General features: G+C 41.6%; 1 protein-coding gene across 1 annotated transcript in view; it reads left to right on the top strand.

Annotated features, from left to right (window-relative positions):
• Positions 1 to 16916, top strand: part of MYT1L (myelin transcription factor 1 like) — a gene marked incomplete at its 3' end in the record, with an annotated part of 148380 nt that extends 131464 nt beyond the window's left edge. The window contains exons 10-14 of the mRNA XM_015424274.1: positions 7527 to 7774; positions 13721 to 13960; positions 15811 to 15932; positions 16299 to 16361; positions 16848 to 16916. Coding sequence (XP_015279760.1) covers positions 7527 to 7774; positions 13721 to 13960; positions 15811 to 15932; positions 16299 to 16361; positions 16848 to 16916 — 742 coding nt within the window. The remainder of the gene's footprint in view (positions 1 to 7526; positions 7775 to 13720; positions 13961 to 15810; positions 15933 to 16298; positions 16362 to 16847) is intronic.
• Positions 16917 to 18873: the final 1957 nt, after the last annotated feature.

Raw genomic sequence — 18873 nt, 5'->3', positions numbered from 1 at the left:
GAAAAGGAGTAATTGTGACATCTTGAAAGCATAACTGAAACATCTGGCCATCAACAGATTAATGGCCTGATCCTACTATTGTTACTGCTACCACTCTTGAGCATGTTCATCTAGCACCTAAAATATATTAGTGGCAGTGTTCCCTCTAAGATGAGTTAGTGTGAGCTAGCTCACAGTTTTTTGCCTCTGGCTCACACATTTTTGTCTTAGCTCAGGAAGGATGGCTCCAGAGCAAACTAATTTATGCAGCAGCCAAATCACCTGCTCACAACTTTAATGCCAGTAGCTCACAAAGTAGAATGTTTACTCACAAGACTCCACAGCTTAGAGGGAGCATTGATTAGTGGATGTCTAGAACATAGAAATTACATTGTTTGCAGTCCTATAAACACTTTCCTGGGAGTAAGCCCCACTAAATAGAATGGAATGTACTGATCCCAGTATCCATACCCAGAGAAACCAGGCCTGTAAAAGGTGTGACCAAACAAGATATAGACAGCCTCTGGTGACCTAACAGATGCTAAAGAGTGTACACACAGGCAGACAGCAGTCTCTTCAGCCAGTTTGGTGTAGTGGTTAAGTGTGCCGACTCTAATCTGGGAGAACCGAGTTTGATTCCCCACTCCTCCACTTGCACCTGCTGATGTGACCTTGGGTCAGTCACAAGCTCTGGCACAGCTGTTCCTGAAAGAGCAGTTTGTGTCAGAGTTCTCTCAGCCCCACCCACCTCACAGGGTGTCTGTTGTGGGGAGGGGAAGGGAAAGGAGTTTGTAAGCCGCTCTGAGACTCCAAGTGAAGGGCAGGGTATAAATCCAGTCTCTTCTTCTTCTTCTTTCCGCATACTAAGACTGCTTCGCTTATTACTTTTTTACATGTATGCACACAATTTGTATGTGCACCACATAGCATTTTAAGTTTCTTTATGAATTGTTTTGATATCTATATTTATGTTTTAATTAGAGTTTTCTTGAGAAGAGAAACAAAAGTGTTAAGTATGAAGAAAATTTGCTGCCATATAGTGTGAAACAGCACTTAGTTAAAAAAAAATTCAACTGCAAATATGTTGGTTCTTCAAACAACAGCCCTGTCTCTAAGCTTATATTTTGGTTATTACAAAATCAGTATTTTGTTAGGATCTTTATAGCTGAAGTACACTGGAGAAGAAAGCTCCCCACTATAAATTTGTTTTCTCTGACATTCCTAAACAGTGTAGGATACGGAAATTAAACAAGAGCATATGCTGTCAAATTATTTAAAGTGAACCCAGAATTACAAATAGAGTCAAGTGTTTGACATATGAACTGCTGGATGTTTGAGCTCTTATTTAATATTGAGGCATGGTTTATGTCAAAGAGCATCAAGGAAAATGACAGACAAATGATACTTTAAACAAAAATGCAAAATAGTGAGTGATGGTTTTTTGGGGGTTTGTGGGGTTTTTTTTAAATACAGTTCTAGCACATAGAAAAGCACACAAGTAGAGAGGTTCCTAAACATAAAAAGAATGATGAATTAGCATTAGTTTTAATGAATTTCCTTGTTCTCTGTCATACATGATGTGTTAGTGGAATAGTCCATCCCTGCAAATCCACTTATAGTGAAGTATAATCAGTTCCCTTTTATTTTCTAGCTTTTATGTTCCATGACCATTTTAAATGGCAGTGGTAACCCTTTTAGCCTTAATAAGACCAAGCTAGCGATCACAAATTGTTACTGCTTATATAACCACAGCATTTATTTAAAGGCAGGAAAAACAAGGAATTCTGAACAAAACACTGTTAAACAATACAATATATTGAATAGAGTTTTTAATCTCTGGGATCTAACTCATGAACTCCCAGAAGGTCTGGATGCCGTGTCTGGATTAGTGTAGCCAGAAAACATCCTGGCAGAGTTAGCATTGAGGTGGGATACTTGATGAGATCTTGTAACACACTTGTTCAAGGAAACCAACAGTTTATAAAGTTTGTCAGTCTACTACACAGCCAGCAGCACAGATCTTAAAGAGTTAAACAGTCGAGTCCCCCACCTTCCAAACAAAGCAACTAGAAATATGATCGCCTGCTATGGGTTGAGAAGTTCATGGAGACTTGAAAGGGGGCAGGAGCCTGGAAGGGAACAGTTTGGGGATGGGACCTGTTAAGTCGCTTGCTTAACAAAGTAGTCGGAGAGTGATTCAGCAAGAACACAACTTTATTCTTCAACTCGAACACAACTCCAACACGGATCAACATCTGATAACTAGAACAGTTTTTACATTGCAACTGTCCTGCTTTTAAACATTGCCGGCTAATGTAGCCACACCCACTGTACAAATATTAACCTATGAGGTTGCTGAGATAAGGTCCAATCATATTAGTTCCTGCTCAGGGAGCTTGCTTGAAGTGATTGGCTTGTTACTTCCTGGGCTAGCAATACTATTGGATGGATTTGGATCGTAGCCCAGGACGAAGCTTAACATTACAGTTCAGTTAGATGTTTCACAACATGTCATGCATTCAAGGCAGCTTTGAATACACTACAGGACCCAGTGAGTATCATGTATTAGAGTCCGCTAGGATTTCCATGTTTCCCCTGGCCACTAGAGGGGGATGGGGTTACGGTTGCCAGATCCACGTTGGGAAACTCCTGGATATTTGGGAATGGAGCCTGAGTAGGACAGGGACCTCAGTAGAGTACAGTGCTATAGAGTCCACCCTCCAAAGCATCCATCTTCTCCAGGGGGACTGATCTCTGTAATCTGTAGATGAGCTGTAATTCCAGGGGATCCCCAGGTCCCATGTGGAGTCTAACATCCCTGGAGTCCACCCTTCTAAGCAGTCATGTTCTCCAAGGGAACTAATTTCTGTAAACTGGAGATCAGTTGTAATTCTGGGAGATTTCCAATCCCCACAAAACTAAAACTGTAGAACCAATCCAAACACTCACATGTACAACAGCACCACCCAGTGATAGGGGGTGTTTATATAACCACTATAGTCTCTTTTCTTTTCAGGCCAAGAAGCCACTTTTCCTCACAACAGCATGAAACACTCTGGAACAAAAGGCCCAGAAGACAGCTACTTTTCTGTCAACTGCCCTACTCTCTGTTCCACTGGCTTTCTTCCTTGCAACTGCTTCCTTTATAGAAAAGTCCTCACCTCCTCAGAAAAACAACAACACCCCTGCTCTTTTCCTGGAGTTTACCCTTCGCTTTTTCTGTCATGTTGCCAGGCAACCCCTCACCCAACCTGTGCAGAAATCTCCTCTCTCTAGAGGGCAGTGTTACCAGACCAGGATTCATTATGTAGGGGAAAACAGCTCACAAACATTCTAATAATAAGTAAAATATTTTTACAACCGTTACAGAAGTAACACAGCATAGTTTACCTGGTGAAAGAAGGGCACAGTGGGTGTGTCTCTATGAAGACCAAATTTTTTCTGCTTCCCAAAGATAGGCAGTTCTGACCTCAAGTCCCTATAACAAAGAACTTCTCTTCCCAGAGAAGATCCACATTTTATAATAACATTTGGAAGGACTATCAAATGCAATAATTTGCGCACATTTCCACAGTGTAAAATTCTCTTAAAATGCAAGTCTTTTTCAGGGTTTTATATTTAAAAGAATTGTGAAAAATCAAATTAGAACTCTCAAATCAGGTGTTGCGTTTACATTTAGAAATGCTTGAACCCACAGTTTCAATCAATCAAAGCTAACTTGGCTCTCGGCCTCCCGACAAGGCTGTTAGAGGCCATGGGCTGCTTTGCCGCCCCAGAGGAAGGCGGGGCAGCAACAACACCATGACACTAGGCATCGTGACGTGGGGAGGCGGAGCTGGCCCTGCAAAAGGCAGGGTTCCACTCCCGTCCAAACCAGTTGTGCCTCATGCTCGCCCACCCTCCTGCCCTGTTCTTAGTATAGGCTGTTGCTGGTCGCCTGTTGGAGCCAGGTAGGAATTTTTTGCTTCTACCAAGTATTGGCTGAATGGGTGGAGGTATTTTTGCCTACCTTGCACTGAGTTGTGGTTGTAGTGGTTGTTATTAAATAGGTTGGTCACTTAGCAGGATTGTGCAGGTAAGAAAGCTGAACCGGTGAGCACTTTATGGCATTTTCCCATTGGGGAACAGGAGGTTATCAGGAACCACCTTTGGATTTTATGGTCCAGCGTGAGGAATGATGATCACCTCTGGGAACCTCTTGGGGCAAGCTCCTCCCTGCAAGTTGTATGGCTTCAGGGGTAGGTGCTCCTGGGTGGCAACCAGCTTGCTGGGCTGCCGGTCGTGAGCCAGACTGTTGGCTCAAGACCGGAGCTGGTGACTCGCCCATGATGGGCAAGGAGGTTGGTCAGGGAGTGACACCTGCCTTGTCTGTTCCATGCTCACTTAGTTTGTCCCTTGCCACACTGTTATGTTCTTAAATAGTTAATAAAGCGGTCCTTGTTTGCCTCCAGACTGTTGTCTGTCTCATTATTCCGATTGGGGGGGGGGGAACGTACAAGGTGTCAGTTAGGCAAGCTTCCACCTTCAGTCTGAAGAAATACAACCCAGAAACAGGTTTACCATCATATTTGCTATTTGTAAGAACAAGGCAGGGTTGCCAGCATCCAAATAGGACCTGGGGATCCCTTGGAATTACAGCTCATCTAAAGACTACAGAGCTCCCCTGGAAAAATGGATGTTTTGCAGGGTGGACTCTATGGCATTGTACTCCACTGAGGTCCCTGTCCTCCCCAGGCTCCATCCCCAAATTTCCAGGGGTTTCTTAGCCTGGATCTAGCAACCTTAATCCCCATCCCCTACTAGGGGTCGAGGGGACCTGGCAACCCTAGAACAAGACCTTAGCTAAATGTGTTGATGAGCAGGGTTTTACTTTTAGGGCCTTATCCATATACACTTTTAAGCAACTCCCGTAAAGCTTTTTGTCCAAGATTTTTTTCCCAACCCCTCCTGGGACTGCTGGTAACCTTTTCTGAAAATGTTTCTTTGTGGTCAGCCCCCAACCAGTGTTCCCTCTAAGCTGAGTTAGTGTGAACTAGCTCACAGTTTTTTTAGCCTCCAGCTCACACATTTTTGCCTTCGCTCCGGAAGGAGGGCTCCAGAGCAAACTAATTCATGCAGTAGCCAAAATGGTCACTCACGACTTTAATGGCAGGAGCTCACAAAGTAGAATTTTTGCTCACAAGACTCCACAGCTTAGAGGGAACATTGACCCCAACTGTTTCTCCCTTCCTTCATCCCTCACGTTGCACCCAGACAGGGCTGCCAGGAGCCTCCATGGACCCTAGACAAAGGTGTCCTTTGCCTCCCCCCCCACCACCATATACACTCCAGACAACAACAAAACAAATACCATGAGCCCCTAGAGTGACTAAGACCCCAAAGTTTGTCAGTCTATGCCCCCCTTGGAATTCTTTTACCCATATTTCTAATGGAATTTAATCAGTGTACAATTATCTTCATGGACATTACAGACAAGGGATTGTTATTGCTCTTATGTTTAAAATCCGACAAACAATGTTTCCATTCAAAATATATCAGAACTGATGTATTAAGAATTGGACATGCCTGCTTTTGACCTATGAACTTCAAGCCAAATCCACCAAGCTGTTTCACATGAGCAAGGAAAGGAGGTACACACACATTGCAAAATGCAGTTTGTGTCTTCTCTATAGATGCTTGCAGGTGGATAATTTACTAATAAGAGGAATCCAGGACAGAGTCATCTAAATCCTTGTCTGAAATTTAGAATTTGTTTATTTCAAAAGTGCCCTCTTCAGACACATACATCCTTCACAAGATTCCAGATTTCTAGGATAAACATTTAATTGCTTTGAAATATATCAGGAATATAGTCAGATAGCTGAGATACGTATAAATATCTGTTCCTAAAACAAATAACATGACCTACCTAGCTGAGTCTCTAGGGTGACCAGGACCTGTAGATGTTTGTCTTCCTGTGACCCCCTTCTTGGTAGTCCAGTGCCCAGAGTTTTTAATTTCAGATACCATGAACTAGGACAATGATACAAGGGAGAAAGTATTTCCCTCTGCCCGCATTGCCATGGCCTCAGTCTGATTTGAAATAGTACACCTACTAACTATTTTTTTAAAAAAATAAACTGCAGAAGCAATACAGTTACAGATCTCTCCCTGTCATTTCTAGATTGGTTGACGGAATCTACACAATCCAAAGAGATTTGAGTTTTACATATTGCTTTGTTACATACATATGTATTTAATATTTGGAAATAAATTTATATTCATTCAAGTTTGTCCTGGAGAAGAGCTGATGGATCAGATGGACCTTTCAGAAGTACTGCTTTGAACCTTTGTGACTTTTGTCCTTTTGATCATGCATATTTTCCTTCCTCGTCCACCTGATCTTTCTGTCCCATCTTGATGCTTTCTAGGGAGGACTTGGCAGGACTGGAGAAGGCAGTGCAAAGTGTCATGAAAGGAGGATAGGTTGGATTGACGGGCACATGGTCTCAGGAGCAGCAAAGTCAGAAACGCAAGGAAAGGCAGCCAGGCTTAGCAGCTGGAGGGATTATCACAAGGGGATGTCATTTTATTATTTCATTTAGGCTTCTAAAACACTATGCTGAGGGGATCAAGCACATTATCTTCTTGCTGTCATGTTACTTATTATACTTCTTGCATGTCTCCTAGGGCAGCACTGTAAAGAAAGTGTGTCACAGGCTGCATCCACACAGCACATATTCCCCATTGTGCATTCATTGCTCCTATAAATGCAGAAGCATTAACTCTGGCAATGGAGCATCCACGTGGAAGTTTTCTGCTCACTTCCCCTGTCAGCTGCCATTTCCCCCTGCATTGTTTTCTTGCTGTACCCACTGGAGAGTTTTTTAAAAGATTTTTTTAAAGATAATTGCTATACCATTATAACAGTTATTGATATATTTTTTTAAAAAATGCCTTCAGGCCATCAAGGGGCATGGTAAAGCAAATGGCTGTGTGGGGCTGACTGCAGGAAATGGCACTGGTGTGGGCAGGACCTTTGAAAATGTTCATGGTGTCTTACCACATTTGGACATTTTCCAGAAAGATCATAGCAAAAATAGTGCTGCAGCTTGGTTGCCAAAGCAGAGAAAAATATTCATATGGGTGCAGCCACCAAGCAGTAGTTTGAACTAACTAGCATTTTATTACAAGCATTTACAATTGGTTGTATTGCGGAATAACGAGTGTGTGTTTGTGTGCGCTCGCTGGTGAGCATTCCTTTTAAAAGCCCTTATCGGTTCATGTCCACTGCATGTTTTGGTTGCTGTAAATCTGTGTGTCACAGCAGAGCACTCTGTAGGTTATTACTTACCTTCCTTTGATATTGCATCCAGGTTTCTTGTGCAGAGATGCTTCACTGAAATATAAAATCATCAGGGATTTTTTTTCTTGCTTCCCCCCTTCCTTCAGTAGACTTCGCAGTTCCATATGAAATACCACTCTCTGCAGATTGCATTGCTTTCCTTGTATTTGCATAGATGTCAGCTTTTCCTAAAAGTCATCTTTGTCCTTTTTCCTTCCTGCAGCTAAACGTTACTGTAAGAATTCAAGCCCAACCAGCAGCACAACCAGCAGCTATGCCCCTAGCAGCAGCAGCAACATGAGCTGTGGGGGAGGCAGCAGTGCCAGCAGTACCTGCAGCAAGAGCAGCTTTGACTATACCCATGACATGGAGGCAGCACACATGGCTGCAACGGCTATTCTGAATCTTTCCACGCGCTGCAGGGAGATGCCTCAGAACCTCTCCACAAAACCTCAGGACCTCTGTTCCCGGGTAAAATATGCACACACCTAGTATTTTATTTGTTTTCACATAGAGGAAACATAACTCTCTATTGCACTAGCATATGCATCAGTGATGACTTCAGTAATCACTTTTAATTCTTCTTGTTCTTCAAATAAATTTAAATCTTGCATTTTTGCTCTGGCAGTCCAACAGCAAGCATCTCAATCTAGTTCAAAATACAGAGTTAAAAGTGGGCAATAATTTAACGATAGCTGCTGTATTATATTATAATTGGGGAAAACAGTTGAAAATAGAAAGGTTGTTCAAGTGAACTGAACTATGTCTTAATGTCTTTAGTTATATTAAGAAAGGAGTTATGTGATAATATCATAATTTCAGAGAGTTTATTTATTGTTTGTTGGAAATAAGGCCTGTGCTCTCTGTACCAAAAAAATCTAGTCAGGATAACATACAGTGGGTATTATATGGTTATGAAAAAGAGATCTGAAGGACTTGTGAGATCTGAAGTTCTTCCTTCCTGCTCTCTCTCTCACTCTCTCTCCCCTCTTGGCCCATATTTTCTTTCTTTCCACCACTCCCCTTCCTTCCTTCTCATTCTCTCCTCTAGGTCCTTCCTTCCTTCCTTCCTTCCTTCCTTCCTTCCTTCCTTCCTTCCTTCCTTCCTTCCTTCCTTCCTTCCTTCCTATCCTGAAGAAGTCCTATCCCTTTTCCTGCTTTCTTCTTTCCCTTCTTATCCACCTTTCATAGTTCCCTCCCTTATCTGCTGGTTTCCTTTCAATCCTTTTTTTCTTCCCTTCTCCTCACTTTTGCTCCATTCTTCTTTCCTGTTTGCCTCCATCGTAGTGTTGCTCACCCCCATTGTCTTGTTTTTGCTGTTTTCCTACTCCTACCTCTACCTAAACATGTCAGTTTTCAAAATAAAACTGCAGTAGCCTTTGTTTTTGCTGTTTTCCTACTCCTACCTCTACCTAAACATGTCAGGTTTCAAAATAAAACTGCAGTAGCCATTTTGGATTGCCTAGGCAATCTCATGAGATTGCAGCATTTTAAAAAAATTGTCTATATTTTTTAAACTTCAGCATTTTTTGCAAATCTGGTGGTTCCTCCAGATTTATCAAAACATCCCTCTTTTCTGCACCTGACCCCATGGTGGCTTTTGTTTTGTTCTGTTTTATTATCATCTGCACTCTGGGACCATGTTCAGAATTAGAAAAATAAAGGTAAATTCAATCCACAAAATCTGGAATCGTTTTCAGCCTTGGTGCACTATGTGGCATCATCTTGCAACGTGTCTGTCAGTTTTATATTGTATATATGTCTCCATAAATATCACTACCTTCACCCAGAGATGCATGCAAGATAGGTGTCTCCAGCACATTCAAAAGGTGGGGATATATTAAAGTTTACTTTTATGACAGTGCCATTACTTTGGGCATTTCTGCTGGCAATCTTCCCCTGTCCATGTTTAAGAGTCTGCTTCAGTACTTTTTGGAAAGTCGCTCACATTTCCTGATTGTGAGGGTTCTCCCTCATTGGCCACACCCTTCTGCTGTGTTAGCCCACACTGCGGGAAGCCCCTCCAGGCCTCAGAATAGGAGAGAGAGGAGGTTGCAGCACCCTCACTCTCTTCCATTCCTTGGACATCTACCTCCCTTCAAGCAGAATGTCCTACCCACCCCCTTTACCCCTTTTCTCCTCAACCTGTCCCTAGAGCTTCCCTTTTGAAAGATGCCTGCCCCACCCCTCCCATTCCTTGGACATCTACCTCCCTTCAAGGAGAATGTCCTACCCACCCCTTTTACCCCCTTTCTCCTCAACCTGTCCCTAGAGCTTTTGAAAGATGCCCGCCTCACCCCTTTTTTCCCAGGGTCCAATCCTGGCCCTGCTCATCAGGCTGTGGTTCCTGTTCTAGCCAGTCTGGAGCTACGGTTGGAGCATTTGCCCATTCTTTCCTGGCTGTTGCCTGTTTCTTAATCCTTCCCCCCAAACACTGGTTTTTCCTTTCCCTTCTGTAGCCGAGGACTAGTCTCTACTCCAACCCATGGACCATCCTCTCCTGGCTCTATCCCTGGCCTCTTGCCTTGGCTTTGTCTGCTGCTGTGTCTGTCAGCAAAGCTGTTGCCCTCCCATGGGGGTGGGGTCCACTTTAGGGTTGCCAACCTCCAGTGGTACCTGGTGATCCCTGCTATTAAAATTGATCTCCCAATGACAAAAATTAATTTCCCTGGAGAAAATGGCTGCTTAGGAGGGTGGACTCTATGGCATTGTATGCTGCTGAGGTCCCTCCACAAACCCCGCCTTCCCCAGGCTCCACCCAGGTATTTCACAGTTCATAGCTGGCAACCCTAGTCCAATTCCCTGACAGTCTTGAGGGCTGCCAGGTCTGGCTTCTGGGATGGTGTGGGCAGTGTTCCCTCTAAGATGTGCCAGCCTATCATGGTGCACAATTTCCCAGCCCCTAGCACACAGAGCCTAGGCTGAGAACAGGGCAAGGAAACTCTGCCTGTCTGCCTTGTCAGGGCTGCTGCTGCATGGCAGCTTGCCCTGCCTGGCTCCCTACATTGCATGGGGGGAAGAGGGAGACTTTCCCCCCACTGACCAAGGTGTCCTCCCCCCTCCCCTGGGGAGGAAGAGAAAGGCAGCCATTTAAAATGAACAGCTGACTGGAAGGTCCATCAGTCAGCTGTTCAGTTTAAAGGGTGGGGAGCCATTTCAGTGCTCCCTTTGGCTTCCCCTTTTGGAAGCGGGGTGTGTGTGTGAAACAGAGTACTCTAATGGCTGCTCGCCCTTTAAAGTGAACAGCTGATGGGCAGACCCACCGCACTGTTTGGTTTAAAGGACAGGAAGCCATTTCAGCGCTCCCTTTGGCTTCCCCCTCCTTGGAAGTATGCGGAGAGTGAAATGGAGGATTCTAATGGCTGTCCGCCCTTTAAAGCAAACAGCTGACTGGCGGATCTGCTGCACTGTTTGCTTTAAAGGGCAAGAAACCATTTCAGTGCTCCCTCCCTCCCTCCCTTCCTCCCTTCCTCCCTTTAAAAAATGTAGGCTCCCACAGAACTTTAATGCTGTTAGGTCTTTTGGCTCACAGAGTAGAATTTTGGCTCATGAGACTCCACAGCTTAGACAGAACACTGCGTGTGGGTGTCACCAGGCTGTCACTGGCCAATGACATCAGCCTTGTTAGGGCGAACCCAGGCTGACTCTCAGCCTCAGCAACCTCTAGCCCCTACCACCTTGGCTCTCCCTGCAGTAGCTGACCTGGCGACACTCCTCTCAGCCTCAGGTGAGTGCCTGCGGTCTGATCTTCAAGCCCAGTCCTGCGGTGCCTGGGACTGCCTTACTGTGGCTGGTGGGGGTCTGGGCAAGTCTGGGCCGGGCACTGGCTCCAGACACTGAGCTGTGCCTTCAGAAGCTGGCAGTGGGAGCCTTAGGAATACACTAGATCATATACAATGCTTACACAAGGCATTAAACCACCCAATTTTGGCATTAGCCTAGACTTCTGTTTGAATAAACCTCCAGTCTTTGTGTATAATCGTGAAGAATCTGGCTCTAAAAATGTCAAAGACTGACCAAGATGTTTTCAATAGCCACAGCTTACACGTTTTGGAAACCAGTAATTGTGCTATACTGGTTAATTTATCGTGAAGAATCTGGCTCTAAAAATGTCAAAGACTGACCAAGATGTTTTCAATAGCCACAGCTTACACGTTTTGGAAACCAGTAATTGTGCTATACTGGATTGATTATTTATTTATTTAAAATATTTATATACAAAAATTTTATACTACATTAAATAATTGTGATCTCTTCATAGGTTAATAATCATTAGCAATTATGAAAAGAATTAATTAAAAATATAAATAGAGCCAAGGTTATATACTCAAATAACTAATTTCTTTATTTTATTGCAAAGGAATTCCAATATTTTATTCTAGTAATTGATGAGAAACAGTTTCCTTAAAATAGATTGGTGGATGAAAATAATTTTTCCATATGAGGCCACTAGATGGCTGTGCAGACGAACACAAGGAGAGATTTTGTGCATATGTAGGAACTTTGGACCTAGTTGATGTGTTTTGCATTTCCCTTGGGAAAAAAACCCAAAGGTTTAATGCATCCTGTTCTTTAACAAAGAAAAAGGAGTAGCGTAGCTTTAGCAACAATTAGAATAATGAAGGTAATTTCAGACAAATGGGGAAAGCTTTATTTTCACACACACAAATTACCCCCTCCCATACGTTTAATATCCTACAGGGGGGGGGGAATCAAAAAATGTTAAGGCCTGGGATGCACCTCAGTGGTAGGGTATCGGTTTGGCATGTGGGTCCTAGGTTTAGTTTCTGGCATCTCCGGTCCAAAGGATCCAATAGCCAGTGATACGAAAGAGCTTCATCTGAGACTCTGGAGACCACTGCCAATCACAGTAAAAAATACTGACCTTGATAAACCCATGGGTCTCACTCAGTATAAGACGACTCCATATGTCCATGTGTTCTGGCATGCATGCAAACCTTCACACACACAAATTACCCCCTCCCATACATTTAATATCATACAGGGGGGAAAAATCAAAAATTTTAAGGCATGGGATGCACCTCAGTGGTAGGGTATCGGTTTGGCATGTGGGTCCTAGGTTTAGTTTCTGGCATCTCCGGTCCAAAGGATCCAATAGCCAGTGATACGAAAGAGCTTCATCTGAGACTCTGGAGACCACTGCCAATCACAGTAAAAAATACTGACCTTGATAAACCCATGGGTCTCAGTCAGTATAAGACGACTCCATATGTCCATGTGTTCTGGCATGCATGCAAACCATGTAAGTTGCTTTAGGGGAAAGGAAAGTTTATGCAACTGAAGTCTTCCTTCCCAAGTGCTTTCCCCTTAATGTTGCAAGAGTACTTCCAGGATGGTAAATGCCACACAAAATCACCATCATGAAAGGAACCAAGTTTGATCAATTAGAGAAGATATCCAAGTAGAAATGTGATGTTCTGATTTATCTTGGTAGTATAAGCACAAGAAGCAAGTTTCTCTTGGATTGTCTTCTGAAGGCTTTTATTAGTCCATAAAGTAAAAACAGTAGCTTTCACACAAATCTTAATTTTTTTCTCTCCAGAAGAATAATTTATTTCTTGAAAATACAAATTGCAGTGTGAATTTTGGGTTTTGTCCTTATTTCTCATCATCCCAGTATGTTATCACCTGCTTTTGGAAAACTAAGGTTTGAAAGAAAAAATGATTTTTTGCTCAAATTATGCAAAGGTGGTGTTGAAACAGGGCAGCAAGAAAATGCCTCACTTTCCTTGCATGTCTTAGTCCACACTTCCTCATTTGCTTCAGGGAATGTCACTACCAGTTTCTTTTTCCCAAGCTGAGATGATTATAAAGGAAGACTTTGTAGAGAGCAAAGGCATGTTAGAACTGAATGCCTATGATGGGGTGTCTGTGTGATTTGAATGTATGTCCACTTTATATGAAGGTGGCGAGTATATTGCAAAGAAAGAGGCTTATAGGGCCAATCTGCTGAAACTGCCCACTGGTGTTACTGATTGAGAATGGTATGTTTTGTGTTTAGTAACTGAAACTTTTTCTTGTTTATGATTCTGTAGATGCTAGCATGTAGAAGGAATGAATTTTCTATTATCGCTATATCTCATTCTTGGCAATCAGAGCCATACAGATCTTGATTTAGAGAACTAGACCTGTCAAGGAAGAATAAATCCAGAGAATAGGGGGGGAAACAAGGAAATGTTTTTTAATAGATTTTTATTGTATATCTTTTTTTTAACAGGGGAGATCCCAGAGAATGGAATCGTTAATAAGGAATTCCATTTAATGAGAGATGCTCAGGAGAGAGTGAGGCTGGGTTATTATCATTAGTCTGCTGAAACTGTCAGATTGTAAACCAAAGCAAAGTAGTTTGTTGGTGACAAGAACTAAACTATCTCTCTCTCTCTCGTTTTAAATAAGCAGAATCCTGATATGGAAGTGGATGAAAATGGAACGTTAGATCTTAGCTTGAACAAGCAGAGGCAGCGGGATGGTTGTTGCACCATTTTGACGCCACTGGAACCAATGTCACCGCAACAACAGGCTGTGATGAATAACAGGTGTTATCAGCTGAATGAGGGTGACTGCTGGGACTTGCCGGTGGACTACACAAAAATGAAGCCTAGTAGGATAGATGAAGATGATTCAAAAGAAATTAATGTATGTTGGTTTTATCCTTAAGCTTCTCATTTCAAGTTTCATTGTCTTGATCCATGTGATTTCTAAAAGCTAGGGGTGAAATATTTAACAATATTAGCTTACAGTTAAGGATGACTATTTAAATTTTTTAAGATGATATCTGACAAAATGATTCACTATAAATTAGGTTCTTAACTATTCTATGTTTGTTTTCATTGAATTTTAATTCAACTTAATATAGCACTCCCCCCTGCTTTCCTTCTTTGTTCTTGTTGCTTTGATAACTCAGGAAACCTGGAAAGTGGTAGTAATATTTTGTGTCTATAGTTCTAAATATCAAAAAAAAAATAACGTAAGATGTTTTTGATCACTGCTTGAGAAGGATACTCTTGATTGTCATCAGTACAGATTTATTTATGAAGATGCTGTATATATTTGTCAAGTTTTAACTCTTCCTAGCCACAATTTATAGTCCAGCTTCTGTAATATAGGCATGATTTTACAGTCTCAGGCTTTAGTGTCACAGACTTTGGTTCCAATGTGTTTTGACTGTCTGGACTTGCATGCACTCTTTCTCACTGGCAATATAAATCTCATTTACTTTTGCATAAATAAATGATGGCACAGATTTTAAAAAAATCTTAGATACATATGGGTATGTTTTGTGTGTGTTATTACTAAAACAGAAAAACATATAGGGAATGGAGGGTATGCAAAGAAGACACAGCACTTTAAATCTTTTGGGTAGACCACTATCTACAGGAAGCGTAGACTACCATCTACAGGAATTTTTGAGTCAGTGCACATTAATATAGAGAGCTTGAAAGTTTTCACCATGAATGCATCAGATTTGTGAATTATAAACTTGTACTTGGTAGACAGATCTATTAAGGGCTGTTATATGATTTCTGTATATATTTTGTTCATATTTTGTTCATATTTTGGCAGGACGTCTAGTTATACAAAAGTTATTATTGTTGGAGGGGTTTTGTTGCTGTTGTTGATTAATTTTAGGTGTGGAAATGGGAAGTCTTTATGTATGTTATTTCACAAAAGAATACCGATTTTTCCTTATACAAGTTGCTGCTGTTATAAATAAGGACAGATTGATTCCAAAAAGAGAGGAACCGTAATTTCTTATGCTGTAGACTGCTTTACTATCCAAATTCAGTGGAATCTTTTTCTGCTAATCTAGTATACATTACATATGTAAACAGCAACCTCAAACACACAGTTTTATCTGAGATTTTGATGTCTCAAACATTTCAGATATCCAGCAAGTCATTTTGATAAATGAAGGTGAATTCTGATTTAACAATAAATCTCTTTTTCATTTGTTCAGAATTGCATGATTAAATCTGAAGGTAAAAGGGAGGACTGTTTATTGCCACTGAAAATGTCTTCTGTGTGGCAAACATTCCACATACCTCCTAAAGTGTCTGTAAATAGCTTGGCTAATAGAATAACTATTAGTGCATGTGATGACGCATGCCAGTACAAATCTTTCAGAAAGGAACCTCATGCTAAACACATCACATACATTATAGCAGTTACATCATTTCCAGTATGTGGAAGCAATTTGTATCAATAATTATGCTGCTGTGATAATACACAAAGGAGCCATGATGTGTATTTACGCTGACCGTGGACTTCCCCTATAACTTAATTGTAGGGACAATTCTCCATATGCATCCATTCCATAGTAGTGGTTTGTTGAAGGTGTAGAGAGTCCGAATGGATCCACCTTCTCCACTAATGCAAAGAGGGTTGCCTTTGAAATGTTCTGTGTTCAGATCACAGTGACACTGTTAATTTTTCTATAAATGTTGCCTCCTCTTTGGGTTTGACTGATGTTTTATCTCTGCCTGCAGCCAGAAGATTTAGATCCTTTCCAAGAAGCACTAGAAGAACGAAGGTATCCTGGGGAAGTCACCATCCCAAGTCCTAAGCCCAAATATCCTCAATGCAAAGAGAACAAAAAGGATTTAATAACGTAAGCATAATGTGAGGTGAAATTATTTTTTTTACTCTTTTCTAACCCTTTCTCTCTCTTTTTTGTCTTATCTGAACAATCAAGTGCATATATGCCTTGCAGTTTGAGCATGCAGCATTTGCAGCATATAAATGTTTCAGACTGTCAGTTAAGTTTAAGTGATTAAGCTAACATGGTATCTGCTTGTCCTTAATAATGCTATATCGTACATTTTCATTGAATTCTGTTCATTTTTGCAGCTTTTCCGTTAGGATGCTTAAATCCCCCTTGCAGACATTGCAGCTAAACTGGAAACAATGAAACTTTTAAAAGTTTTTTTAAACATACTTACTATTTTGGCTGTTTTTTGTTTTTGTTTGGTGGCAGATGTCCAACACCAGGGTGTGATGGGAGTGGTCATGTGACTGGTAATTACGCCTCACATAGAAGGTGTGACTTCATTTTTTTCATGGTGGATTCTGTCTTTTCAATTTATTGTTTTCAGCTTACCTCAACAATGCTGTCAAAGTAAAAATGTTGAACTATTGTGTTAACCCTTTGAGTAATAAGTGTTGATCTTAAGAGCATGCTAATTTGTGTTGTTGTATAAACGTCTTTTTCTTTTCAAACAACTAAAATTCTTAAAAATTCCTAAACTTTCAAATAGTTAACCCACAGATCACTAATACTAATACCATTTTGTTACACTTACAAGCTTTACAGGGGGAAAATCTATGAATCCAGAATTAAAATTTGTATCTAAATATATTCAGAGGGTTAACTTGTATTACAAAATTCAGTATTGCAGCACTTGCCCACCCCATCGCTTTTCTGCATTACAATTTTTAGTTTTAGTTTTTTTAACGTTGTGTTTGTTTGAAAGGCCTTAGTTTTTAAGAAGGTTGACTTACTTAGCTATCCTGCCCTATTTTACAGTCTATCTGGCTGCCCCTTGGCTGACAAAAGTATTCGAAGTATGCTGGCCACAAGCTCGCAGGAACTCAAGTAAGATATAATGCTGTTTTCTTTAAAAAATGTCTGTTTGCTTAGCAGTTACAAACAGAATGTCTGCCGTGAGAGATGCCATTTGGTGAATTGCCATTTGATAATGTACAGAGCTGGTCCTGCAAGCTAGTTATCACATACTAGCCCAGACTGTGATTGCTTAACACCTAGGTTATGAGCATCACCCTGCTACAAGCAGCTGATTATTGTGATGTCATAACAGGCCTGAGTGGAAAAGAATTCTCATATCCCTTCTGCCTGCAGTTGTTATGTGCTCTGATGTCATTGAGGGCTGCATTGTACAATGCTTAGACTGAAGAGATGTTAGACCTGCAATTTTAAACAACTTTTGCTAAATTAAACCATATTGTGACCGACCACATCATGGGCTTTCAAACAAAATTGGTGGGAGTGTAGAATGGAGAGAGAACAATTATTGCGGAGAATTATTATTGGCCATGGATACACTAGACAATTTTTGTTTAGATATGGGATAGATTTTCAGTTGGATTCTATTCCCTTGGGAGGACTCTGAATATATTTGCTGGAGGAAAGCAAAGGAAGACTTAACCTCAGTGAGAATTTTGCAGACATTATTCTTCTCTAACCTTCTCATATTTGTACATACATTTTTAGAAACTTTCATATATTTCTCAATTGCAGATTTCTAGCATATAACACCTAACTTTTTCAAGCCAAACTTTTAAAAAAGACAAGAAAAAGAAACCCTGTGTGAGAATAAGCATGGTGCTTTGAGTGTGAAGTTCAAAATTTAGAATATTTGAAAGGGAGAAAGAAATAGAAAAGAAAAAAGGGTAATGGAACAGAACAAGGAACTTTACAAGGGTCTAGGTGGAGGCTCCCATCAAGGTCTCCACTGTTTTAAGTAGAGTGTCGCATAATGTCAGGCAAACAGAGAGTACCCTCCAAACTCCTTATGACATCACAAAGACTTCTGGTATGCACTCTCAGTTTGCAGGAATTAGCATACCTCTGGTATGGTGAGGAAACCTTAAGAACATAACAGACGCCAATGTTGGATCAGGCCAAAGGCCCATCCAGTCCAACACTCTGCGTCACACAGTGGCCAGAAATACCAGGTGCTATCAGGAGGTCCACCAGCGGGGCCAGGACATTAAAAGCCCTCCCACTGTTGACCCCCCCAAGCACCAAGATGACAGAGCATCACTTGCCCCAGAGTCCCTATCTATACCTTGTGGCTAATAGCCACTGATGGACCTCTGCTCCATATGCATATCTAATTCCCTTTTGAAGCCGTCCATGCTTGTAGCCGCCACCACTTCCTGTGGCAGTGAATTCCATGTGTTAATCACTCTTTGGGTGAAGAAGTACTTCCTTTTATCCGTTCTAACCCGACCGTGCTGCCCCAGAAAAATGCCCCTTCTGCCTGTGTGATTAAACCAGCCATGAAATGATATAAAACAGATGGAATTATACGGGTGTGATGGAAAGAAACAATGTCTGACATGGCTTCAAACTTAAAACAGTAGTGGACTAAGAGGTTATTTTGAAACCAAACTCCAAATATACCAGAGAGTATGTAACAGAGGGTTGCCAACCTCCAGGTGGTGGCTGGAGATCTCCTGGAATTACAACTGACCTGCAGACAACCGAGATTAGTTCTCCTGGAGAAAATGGTAGCTTCAGCAGGCAAACTCTGTGGTATAACATAGATTCCATCCCCATATTTCCCCTTCCACAGGCACTGCCCCCAAATCTCCAGGAATTTCCCAACCCAGAGTTGACAGCCCTAGTGTAGCAAGACCTGCAGGAAGGACAAAAACTTTCATCAAAAGCCTAGGCAGCTTCTTCTGAGCAGTTACTTAGCATCTGGAGTCCAGAAAATGAGAAACCGAGAGACACTTTGGATTAAGAGGGACCAGAAGAGGATCCAGAATACTGTGGTTTGAGCCAGTTCCAACTGAACAAGGAAAAA

Source organism: Gekko japonicus, unplaced genomic scaffold (assembly GCF_001447785.1).
Source record: "Gekko japonicus isolate JY-2015 unplaced genomic scaffold, Gekko_japonicus_V1.1 scaffold2221, whole genome shotgun sequence".
NCBI lineage: Eukaryota > Metazoa > Chordata > Lepidosauria > Squamata > Gekkonidae > Gekko > Gekko japonicus.
Note: the sequence above shows the minus strand (reverse complement) of the source record. Positions and strands in the feature narration are given on the sequence as shown.